The 12,346-nt window shown below is 40.5% G+C and overlaps 1 protein-coding gene across 1 annotated transcript in view; it reads right to left on the bottom strand.

Moving 5' to 3' along the window:
• Positions 1–2,833: 2,833 nt before the first annotated feature.
• SRPRB (SRP receptor subunit beta) overlaps positions 2,834–12,346 on the bottom strand; it is a 46,509-nt gene continuing 36,996 nt past the window's right edge. The window contains exon 7 of the mRNA XM_029615186.1: positions 2,834–4,310. Within this exon, the coding sequence (XP_029471046.1) occupies positions 4,100–4,310 (211 nt within the window). The 3' untranslated portion in view covers positions 2,834–4,099. The remainder of the gene's footprint in view (positions 4,311–12,346) is intronic.

Here is a 12,346-nt window from a genome sequence, read left to right as displayed (position 1 = left end):
CAGGGCCCAGTCCCAAATCTGTGCAGCTTCTTGACAAAGGAGATACGAGCCCATACCTCCCTGTTTGTTGATGTACCACATGGCTACTGTGCTGTCTGTTTGGATCAGAACAGTTTTGTGTGAAAGGCAGTCCTTGAACGCATGTAGTGCATAACGTATAGCTCGAAGCTCCAGGAAATTGATTTGAAATGTTGCTTCGAGTTTTGTCCAAGTTCCTTGAGTTTGGAGATTGTCTATGTGAGCTCCCCAACCCAAGGTGGATGCATCTGTAGTTAAAATTAACTGTGAAACTGGTTGTTGAAAAGGCTGGCCTTTGCACAAGTTGTCCATGTTTGTCCACCAACGTAGAGATGATCTTAGTTGTTGGGTCAATTGAATTGGATAGTGTAGTGGTTGAATGGCTTGGATCCATTGTGATCGTAAAGTCCATTGGGTAAGCCTCATGGCGCGCGTTGCCATGGGTGTAACATGAACCATGGAGGCCATATGACCCAGTAAGGTGAGAAACGGATGAGCTGTCACTTGTTTCTGTAAGGAGATGGATTTTGCTAGTAGAATGAGTGTGTCTGCTCGATCCTACAGGTAGAATGGCATTTGCTAGATTGGTGTTCAATTCTGCTCCTATGAATTGAAGCAGATGAGTTGGAGTGAGATGGGATTTTTGATAATTGATGAGAAATCCCATAGAGTGAAGTAGAGTAATTGTTCGTGTTAGAGAGGTAAGAGACTTTGAGAGAGAATATCAAGAAAACCTAAGTTTTAATCACTAGAATTTGTGAAGAACACAACGGCTCCAGTCCCGTGATGCGAAAGGCAGCGCGGAAAAGCGAAGACTGAAGAGAGACACCTGTGGCAGAAAATATCATGGCATGCTGGGCATGCTCAGTGGCCTCTCAGGGCCAGTCAAAAGTTTCTAGAAACTTTGACAGAAAGGTTTCCCGCGCTGGGCTCCGTTCGGTGACGTCACCCATATGTGAGGACTAGCATCCTGCTTGTCCTGGGATAAATTTTATTTACTAGGGCACAGTTCTTCATTCTGTGGTTCCTACTGAACCTAAGTGCATCTCCCTGTCTCTCTTCTCCCAATACATACGCTACCTGTACCACATCTGAAGGCTCCACCTCTGGAACAGCTGTTCTTTTTCTTCTAGCACCGCTCAACTCTCACGGAGTTTGAACCATGGGATATTCAAACTGCCATGTTGCTCTCACAAGACAGCTGTTTCAAAAGAGGTACCAGCAGCAAGCCTCCAGAGATGATGGGGGATGAAGAAACTGGGGTGGGTTGAGCCTGGCTGCATGGGCCTTGCCTGAAAATCAAAATCAGATCATGCACCTGGCAGGGCCCAACCCTGCCCAAAGGAAGATTTTGTGCAATATTAAAACATTTTGCACTACATTTCCATAAACTGATATATGACCACATCCGTGAGAATACAAAATCAATTTTATTGAAATTTTTAGCTTTAAATGTTTTACTAAATAAAGGGTTTTTTAAACATTTGTTGCATGCGTCAGAATAGTCTTATTTTCCTTGCCTTTCTCCAATTTTTCTTCTCTCCTTTTACCCCTCATTCCCTCACTACAGCCTGTGTCTCCCCTTCCATTGGTTCACTATTTTATTCTGCCTCCACTTTTCTCCTCCAGCTTTTCCTTCCCTTCTTGTCTCAGCATTCCTTCCACTCTCATCCCCCACTTTCTTCCTCAGTCTCTCTTCCTTACTATTTTTTCTACTGATCCTCACATCCATGAGCTACTGCTGCCTCCTTCACTTTTTCTCCATACAGTTGCTAGCCTCCTCTATGCTCCCAACCTATTCAGACACAGAGCTCACCTTAGGAGGATGCATGGGCCAGGGCAAATCAACCATTAAAAATATAGCACTGGTAATGGGGTTACCCCTCTTCCTACTCCTACAAGAACAGTATCAGTTTCTTCATCCCCACACCTAGCCACCAGCCTTCTCTCCACCCCAACCAACCAAGCAGCTTACCAGCTCATCTTCACACGAGCCCCTGCCTCCCTTAATCTCTCCCCTAAATAAGCATTAGCTTCCTTTTCTCTTCAATCCCCTAAACCCAACAGACACCAGTCTCCACCGTAACCAGAGTTGAACAGCACCTGGCGTAGGAAACAGAAAACAAAGTGGCAGGGAAGAGTCAGTTTTTGAGGTTATTATCACAGCAGCACATGAAGCTGGAAGCCTTGGCTAGGACTTAAAGGCACAACTAGCACCAAAGTACTGCGGTATAATAACAGGAAAATTTTTAACCAGTCTTCTTCAATCTAATATACAACAAAACACAAGAAGACAAACTTCATACAATATATTATTATTTCTATTTATTTAACATTGTTTAACAACCTAACATTTAAAATCTCACTAACTCACACATTCATACTCACTCTCTCACCCTTTTATAAAAACAACTGTATTTTACATATTCATCAGTACAAATCAATGAAATTATATACATTGATACAAGACAAATTTTATAATAATTACAAATTACAAACAATATAATTTAAATTTTCATAAATGATATTCCATCACTCTTAATCATCCATAGTTCCTACAAAGATCTTCGTTTCGCCCAAATTTCTTTAAAGGACTTCTTCAGGGACGGACGGTGCTGTGAACATCTTTCCATTAAAATATGAGTGATGGAATATTCGTTGTTGAAAATCTTTGGTTAAGATACGTCCAGTATTTTGGTGGAATTCTGTTTCGGACTAAGGTCAGTATCATATTTTTGGAAGGTAGGTTTGAGGTGTTTGATTGGGCTCTCCCATGTTTTTGTATCTTATTATTATTTTTCTCTTTATTTTTCTCTTTTTTTTTGCTTTAGTTATAGAATTATGGTTGGATTCTCCGATAGACAATTGAATCGGGGAGAATATGTGAATGATTGATAATTTGAACGAAGCTTTAGTACGACGGTAATCTTGAGCGGACCGTGGTTTGCCCCCGTTGAAGGTGGGTAGTGAAATTTATTTAGGAGTGCATGTTGATAAAACATGGTGCTAATTTTGAGCTTGCCATGTGTTGCCCCCGTTTGAGGTGGGTAGTGGAGTTTGTTTAGTGATAGATGTAATTTGATAAAATACAGTACACTCTGATATATGGAAAAGAAATTTCTTCTTAAATATTTTTTTAATAGTTTCAGAATTATTCAATTATTGTGTGGAAATTAATGGAAGTATATGCAGTAATGTCATCTTAAAGTGATATAAGTCCGTCCCTGAAGAAGCCCTTTAAAGAAATTTGGGCGAAACGAAGATCTTTGTAGGAACTATGGACGATTAAGAGTGATGGAATATCATTTATGAAAAAGTTTAAATTATATTGTAATTATTATAAAAGTTATGTAATGTATCAATGTATATAATTTCATTGATTTGTACTGATGAATATGTAAAATACATTTTGTTGTTTTTATAAAAGGGTGAGAGAGTGAGTATGAATGTGTGAGTTAGTGAGATTTTAAATGTTAGTCAGGTTGTTAAACAATGTTAAATAAATAGAAATAATATATTGTATGAAGTTTGTCTTCTTGTGTTTTGTTGCATAAAGTACTGCAGCACTCCTTTGTTACTGGTACCAGGGACTAGATTAAGATGTAGCCCTTCCACTTTTTACAGTGAACTTAAGCAGTCACATCAAACCAGAAATGAGTGCAGGTGCTGTTTCACACTATGTATCTGAAAGAAGGACAAATTGTCACACAAGCTCTTGCACTACAGTATTACTAGATGATGACTACGTTGTTCTATTAATGGTACTACAGCATGCAAAGACTCCACCAACAGAACTTAAGAGGTAGCATTCACTTGTTCCTTGTGTAAAAAAGCCCCCCTCTCCCCTATCCCTCTTAACCTTATTAGGCTTTTGAAGAGCACAGCACAGCAGTGAGGAAGGTTACAGCATTGCGGCCTTTATTTTCTGAAGTCAGTGAAGAAAAGTAGTGCAACATAAATTGGGGATAGCATTTGCTGCTAGGCAGGCAGTCACCATCCCCCTGAAGAGACTTTGTAAACCGCCTCCCATCTCCATTCCTAATGCATGTCCTGTCCTCTTGTGAGCATTTCAATACTGTCCTCAGGCAATCCTGGCCAGCCACCGCTCCAGGTTGCAGATGTTGGCATCACCCTCCTCTTCTTTGCTATCTCTGGCACTGCACTCCAGAAACTCCACTTTCATGGGCAGCTGTGAGAAGTCAAATTCTTTGCCTTTCTTCCCCAGTTGTGGCGCTGCACCGGAACCATCCATAGTGGTGGGGGCAGCTGAGCGGGTCACTCTCAGGGTGTTGCTATCAACCAAAAGAATGAAACCATTTGAAGTGAGAGAGAAAGAATGAGGTTATACCCTCTCTCCCTGCACCCCCAGCTCAGTCATGGCACCCCATGGTTCACTCGCATCTAGAGAGAATCAATCGCAGCTCAATCAATTTGTTAATATAAAAACTAAACTTAACTTGAAAGTGCTTTAAATTTGCAAACATAATAACTGATCACACCGCTCTCCAGCGACACAATATTTTATATCAACCATGGAAGATGCAACCTTGTTTTAAAGCACCCTAGGAACAGATATGGATTTATTTAAACTTTCAGTCCTGGGAAATCAAATATAAAGAATACATGCAGACAATTCTCTAAAAATGGAAGTTAATACCTAGCAACATTCTCTCCTTTTTTCTGTAATTCTTCAATATAAGATTAAGAAAAATGACATTAAGGTGGACCCAGCAAAGGTCAACTATAACCTGCACAAACTGCTCACCAAGGGATGTATGGATGTATGTATGCCTACAACTCTGGTGGGAGCAGGACTGGTCTTTACTCTGTTCATGTGCCATGGGAGATCACAAACAAACCCAACTAGTTCAATGCTCTATACCTGGCAATTTTTAAATGAAGGAAAAAAAAAAACAAAAACCTTAATAAAAATTGAAAATGACCTTCCATAGGTTCTCAAACTGATCCAAGAGCCTCAAGCAAAGGTCTGGTTTTTAAAACATCTGCAATATACATGCATTCCTGTGTATGCAAATATATCTCATGAGGCACTGGAGATTTATCTGAAAAATGGCGTTCTTGGGCCAGGCCTGAGAAGCAGCTTTAGAACAACTGCTATACAAGAGCACTAAACCTGACTGCATGGCTGTTCCCGGACAAGGCAGAATAAGCAAGTTTGCTTATTCTGCCTTGTCTATGTTTTCCATAGATAGCAGGATGAATTAGCCATTACACCTGGGTGTCGTTATGCTGATGACAACAAGAGGACCTCCATCTCTCAGCTAGTAGACCTTTTGCTCTGAGCATTGCCTCATGATTGTCCTCAGTCAATTTTAGTGCTAAATCTAGGTAGGTAATCAACTCTCCAATGAGGTGGACGAGTCTTTAGAATGCTTAGTCATCCTACCTACGGAAAACATTATTTACAGTAAAGCACACTTGCTTTTTCCATAGATAAGCAGCACTGAATTAGCCATTGCATGTTGGCTGTTTCAAGCTGAGGATTGCACTAGAGCATTTATTGAAATAAGCAACTCAGACCCCACCATGGACAGTGAGTGAATAAGATACACACATCTGCATGTCCAAACTTACTGTTACTCTTTGACAGATTATCCAGACAGTAATTGGAGGCAAAAGGTGTATACTGATGACCACGTTGCAGCTTTGCTGTCTTCCAGTGGTACAGCTCACAGATGAGCTGCTGCTGCCGCCATGGCTCTAGTTTGATGAGCTTGATGGTATCGGCCTATAGCAGTACACGATATAGTGTGCTATCCAGTTGAATAATGTATTTGGCCACTGCCATGCCCAGGCTGTTAGGATCGTAAGAGACAAATAGTTTTGAAACTGATATGGGGCCGAGTCCTTTTATAATAAGCTAGGGCCTTTTTACAGTCTAAGGTATGAAGGACCTTCTTGCCTTCATGTGCATGTGACTTCAGGAAGAACATAGATAACAGTTAGGGTGAGGGTGGAGCGCCACTGTTGTGAAAGAATTGTGTATTAAGGAGCTAATGGACTAAAGTCTGAAGCTTGCCAACACTTCTGGCTGATGTTACTGCTACCAGAAAAATGACTTTCCATGTTGGAATCTGCTTCTCTAGAGTACCTAACGGATCGAATGGCAGCTTCATTGGTTGAGCCAGAACCATGTTTAGGTCCCACAGAAAAGGTGCTTTCATGACTGGAGGTTTAGTATGCCATAAGCCTGTCATGAATTTGGATACTAACAGCTGAGTGGAGATAAAGTGAGGCTAAGCCACACTATGGTAAGCTGCTATGGTACTAAGATGCACTCCGACTGCTGAAATGCTAAGTCCTGAAGCAGAAAGAGAGAGCAAATCGCTCAATAAGTCTTTGGGTTCATATGTGAGTGGATACAAGATATTGTGTTAATGCCATGTAGATGGAGAGAGCGAAATTCATGTCCGCACTGGGGCTCAGATAAAGAGAGACTGAGGGAGCTTTCGAGGCAACGCCCAAGCGGGAATTCCCACACATGCTCAATATAGCAAAACCTCTATTAGCTAATAGTGAGAGATCCATTCAGTACCACCAGCTGACATCACTTACATGATTATTGATGGAAAATCATGTTTACATTTCATTAAGGAAAACAGAATGTAACCTTCATATATGATTAAATATAAACCCTTTTCAGCCTTTTTACATCAAATGCCAGGTTCAAAGCATGAGCTGAAGCCAATCTTTTAACTGAAAATGAGAATCTGTACAGAATGGAGTTAATACCTTATACCTGACCCCACTTGGGACACAACAAAAAACAAAACACCCCCCAAAAAAACAACAAAAAACAAAACTTAAGAGCATGACTAAAGCAGGAAGATTAAACCTTGTTTAAAATTAAGCAAATAAAGGAATAGTCCAGACTACGATTTTTCCAAGAGGCACAGCTGTTCTAAAGGAGACCCCTCCTCCATACTCACCCCTAATGTGACACAAATCTAATTATCTGTCAATGCAATTAGACTGCCATCCATGGAGAGCAATGCCTGCTGCTAACTAAGCAGATTAGGCAGGGATAATTAGGGGAGTGTAATTAGCCAAGGCATTATTCAACATGAGGATTAGTGGAGTCAGCCATTCAGAAAAGCCTGGCTGTTTGTCAAAAACGATGTAACGAGAAGCCACAAGGATGCATGTGGTGTTCAGAAAGGGAGCTGCAGTAATGTCTCCTATTACTCCTGCAGGGCATTATGGGGATAAAAGTAGGGAGGGATTATTAAAGAACAGGATTGACCTTAGGAGGGTGTGGAACCCAGGGTCAATCAACTACAGCAGGACCTTAAAATGCTGAAGCTTTAGTGTCGAGGATGGGGCCACCATGGAGGTGCAAAGCCCCACCCAAAAAGCAAGGCCTAGCACAATCTCCTGCATTCATGCCCCAACCAAGGACAGCCCTACTAAATACGATAGATCAAAACGTTTGTTGCAGTATTGGTCCCAGGACAGACAGGATAATTTAGAGATTGAGATTTATCTACATTGGTCCAGTATAAGGAGAAATGTCATCTTACCTGTTAAATTCCCTGGCTATACCTGGCCAGAACCTAAGGGTTTATTCTCCCATCCAGCCAAATAGAGGCAGAGTTCTAATTTTATTTTTTTTTAAATGACATCAGTAGAACATAAGCACAGATTAGAACCAGCTCGGCCAGTTTACTACTGTCAAAGCTAAAAAATAATTAAAATATATTAGAAAAGTTCTTAATAACAAAAACAAAGGGTGGGGTTCTGGACTGGTGTAGCAGAAGGAAAGGAAATTAACAGGTAAGACATAATTTCTCCTTCCATTACCTTCTGCTCCACCAGTCCTGAGCCTATGTGAAATACCAAAGCCCATCTAAGGGTGGGTGGACAACAATCCCACTTTCAAGACAGAAGCACCAAAAATGAAGATCCAACCTAGAGTGCTTTATTTATTTATTACTTTTATATACCGACATTCTTGCATTAAATGCAAATCATGCCGGTTTACAGTGAAACAGAAAAAGCAGGAAAAAATTCCTTAGTCGAATACAATGAAACAGCTTGGTTAACAAAGGAAACATAAAAATAAATTTTTACATATACACAAATCTTCCCACAGAAAACCAAGGTTGCAGCCCTACATTTCTCCAAAGGACTTACTAAACTTCTTTCAGCCCATGACGAAGCTTGTGCTAGAGTTGAATGCACCTTAATCATATTAGGTATCTTTTACCCTTCAATAAGTAAGCAGAAGAAATAATATTCTTTAACCATCTAGCAATCAATCTTCAAAGCGGCTTCCCCCTTTCAAGGACCACAAAAAAGAACAGCCAGCCTCTCAGACTTCTAGAAAGCCTTTGTCTTCTCAAGATAAAATTTTAAGTATCTTCTGACATCCAAAAATCTTAAAGAAACTAAACCTTCCTTATAGTCCCTCTTATTAAAAGAAGGTAAAACAATACACTGATTTAAATGAAAAGAAGACACAACCTTAGGTAAAAATGAAGGGAACTGATCTCAAAATAACCAAATTCTTTGTAAAACACACAAAACGGAAATTGAGAACTGACAAAGCCTGCAATTCCGAAATTCGCCTTGTGGAAGTAATACCACCTAAAAAGACTGTCTTAAGAGTTAAATCCTTAATTGTAGAGTCTTGCAAAGGCTCAAAAGATGAACCAGTTAATGCCTGTAAAACTAAATTTAAACTTCAATGAGGAAAAACTGGTCTTAGAGGAGGACATAAATGCTTCACTCCAATGACAAACATCCCTATGGGAAGAAATTAAACTACCATTAATTTTTCCCCGAAAACATGAAACGGCCACTATTTGAAGAGTCAAAGAGTTTGATGATAGTACTTTGTCCAAACCACACTGCAAAGAGGAGAGAAAATCTCCTATTGGAGCCTTCCATGGTGATAACCCCTTCTTCAAACAAAAGTCTCAAATATATGCTAAACTCTTATATAAGAAAGAGAAGTTGACCTATTTCTAGAATGTAACATTGTACTAAAACAAATGGGAATAGTCTCTCTTTGCTAATATTTCCCTTTCAATAGCCAAGCCATAAGCCAAAATGGAGTTGGATCCTCCATTTCTGTAGGACCCTGATGTAGAAGACCCTTCATCGGAGGGAGTAGAAATGGTTGATCCACTAGAAGTCTCCTTAGGTCTGCATATCATGGTCTTCTTGGCCAATCAGGTGCTACTACCAACACCAATATCTTCTCTCTCTCTAATTTTCCTTAAAACTCAGGCTAAAGGGTCATGGGGGAAAAAGATATACAAGATAAATGGGATGGAATAGCTCCCCTATGAGGAAAGGCTGAAGAGGTTAGGGCTGTTCAGCCTGGAGAAGAGACTGCTGAGGGGGGGATATGATATAGGTCTTTAAAATAATGATAGGTCTTGAATGAGTAGATGTGAATTGGTTATTTACACTTTCGGATAATAGAAGGACTAGGGGGCACTCCATGAAGTTAGCAAGTACCACATTTAAGACTAATCGGAGAAAATTATTTTACTCAATGCACAATTAAGCTCTGGGAATTTGTTGCCAGAGGATGTGGTTAGTGCAGTTAGTGTAGCTGTGTTTAAAGATAGCTTTGGATAAGTTCTTAGAGGAGAAGTCCATTAAATGCTATTAATCAAGTTGACTTAGGGAATGGCCTCTGCTATTACTGGCATCAGTAACATGGGATCTTCTTGGTGTTTGGGTACTTGCCAGGTTCTTGTAGCCTGGTTTGGCCTCTGTTGGAAACAGGATTCTGGGCTTGATGGACCCTTGGTCTGACCCAGAATGGCAATTTATTATGTCCTTTATATAACCTCTGTTGGAAAGCATCTATTCCTTCGCTGTTCATCTCTCTGAGATGACTAAAAATTCTTTTTACCTTTTTGTTTTGATTGGATGCCATTTAAGTCTATTTGGTGGGAGCCCCATCTTTGAACTATTTGTAAACAGGCCTCCTGGCTTAATTCCCATTCTCCTGGATCTATTATGTTCAGACTTAGATGGTCTGCTTGGACATTGCCCTGACCTGCTAAGTGTTGAGCTGTCAAATGCAATAAATGATTCTCGGCCCAAGCAAACAACAGGTTTGTCTCCTACAATACACCCTGACTGTGAGTTCCTCCCTGTTTGTTTATATATTTCACTGCTGTTGCATTGTTGCATAATACCTTTACTGCCTTTCCTTGAAATTGAGGCTGAAAGTACAGTACAGCCAACCTGACAGCCCTGGTTCTCTAAATAATTTATTGACCACTCTGTCTCTTTCTGATTCCAAACTGAGTAAAGATTCTTGTAATGAGCTCCCCAACCTGCTAACTGGCATCTGTTGTCAAAAGCTCCCAAACTAGAGCCTCTAGAGGTATTCCCTTTTTCAAATTTGGCAAATTAATCCACCATTTTAGAGTTGCATGAATCTCGTTGGACAAGGGAAGCCAAACCTTATAACTGAGTCTGAGGATTCCATCTTGAAAGAAAAGAAATCTCTAGGGGTTCTCATGTGTGCTCTTGCCCAAGGCACTAACTCTAGAGTCTAGGCCATTAGACCTAAAATCTGAAGGTAATGCCAAACAGTTGTGGCTCATTGTATTGAAAATCCCTTTACCTGGGCACAAAACTTTAAAATTCTCTTCTGCAGTAAATACTCCATGCCAACCGCAGAATCGAACACTGTCCCTAGCTAGATGTTCCAACTTCTGGGTGGGTTGTAAATTACTTTTTGAAAAATTGATGCCCAACCTAGATGCTGAAGTAAAGAGATCACTATCTGTCTATTTTACCCCTTTGGAGAATTATTTGGCCTTATTAACCAACCGTCCAAATAAGGGTGAATTAAAATCCCTCTCTTTCTCAAAAAGGCTGCTACAACCACCAATACCTTTGTAAAAGTTCTTGGAGCCGTAGCCAAGCCAAACGGAAGACCCACAAACTGAAAATGTTGGCCTAGATTTAAAAACAAAGATATTTTTGGAAATCTTGTTTCATTGGAATATGAAAGTAAGCCTCATTCAAATCTAGGGAAGATAAAAATTCACCCTGATGAACTGAGGCAATTACTGTGCGAAGAGATCTAATATCGGTCTGAAAGAACCATACTTTTTTGGAATCACAAAATACCTTGAGTAATACCCTTTTTGAAGCTCTGATAAAGGAACTGGACAAATCGCTTATAGCTGAACCAATTTGTTTAACGTCACATGAACTGCTTCCACCTTTACGGAAGAGTGGGCAGAAGAAACGATCCTTTACCAAACTCTTCAATTCTGGAGCAATACTGTAATGGATTATATCCAAAACCCATTGATCTGAAGTAATCTGGATCCATTCCCCAAGAAAAGTCTGAAGCCTGCCCCCTATTGGCTCTTCAGGAAAATGAATCCTCCTGACTTCACTGTGTATTATTTGAAGTCCTGGTAGTTTGGGGAAACTCTCCTCTTGATCTTCTTGCACCACGAATGCACTGATAGGTGTTCTTCCCTTCACTAGATTGAGGCATTACTCTTTTACCTGGTCTATATCTCTTGACTTCCAAAAACTGAGTACGGCCTCTATAAAAATGAAAACTTATCTGATCGTCGGGTAATCGCACAACCTTTTGGTCTCCTATACTCTTTATTAAACAATCCAAATCGTCCCCAAAAAGGTGTTTACCCTTGAAAGGAAGACGAGACAGCCTGGATTTAGATAAAGAATCAGCAAACCAATTTCTTAACAAAGGAGTCAGATACATAGGCCGCAGCCAACTCCATCCTTGCTGAGTTAGGTAACCCAGATAAGAGCTGAAGCCAGCGAAGCAGAGATCTAGCAACACAACTCGCACAAACCGCTCCCTGTAATACAAAGGAGTACGCAGAAAAAACACTTAAGGACTGCTTCTAACTTCCTATCCTGAGCATCTCAAAGGAAAGCCCCTCCCTTCCACAGAATAATAGTTTTCATAGCAACGGCAGCGACTAAAGCATCCATCTTAGGCTGTTGAAAAAAGTGATCCAAAACCTTAGAAGGTAATGGCGACAATCTATTAAAAATCCTCTGATGCTTATAACCAGCTTCGGGAATTCCCACTCAGCTAGGATCATAGCTTCAATCTCTTGGTGAAGAGATAAAGTAAAAGCTGCTTTATGCGAACTCCTCAGAATAGGATCCCAATGAGGAACAGGTTCATCTTTCTCCTCAAAACGTAAGGCTGCAGAGACCTATAAAATTAGCACAGCCATCTCCTCCTTATAGAACAATCTCATCTGTTCCTGTTACGTCCGTCTGTCCTCGATGGCTTCGCCCCGTTTGCCTCACCTGATTCACAGCTCTTCCCGCTTACCTG

Source organism: Rhinatrema bivittatum, chromosome 9, assembly GCF_901001135.1.
Source record: "Rhinatrema bivittatum chromosome 9, aRhiBiv1.1, whole genome shotgun sequence".
Classification (NCBI taxonomy): Eukaryota; Metazoa; Chordata; class Amphibia; order Gymnophiona; family Rhinatrematidae; genus Rhinatrema; species Rhinatrema bivittatum.
This window is presented reverse-complemented; position numbering and strand designations above follow the sequence as displayed.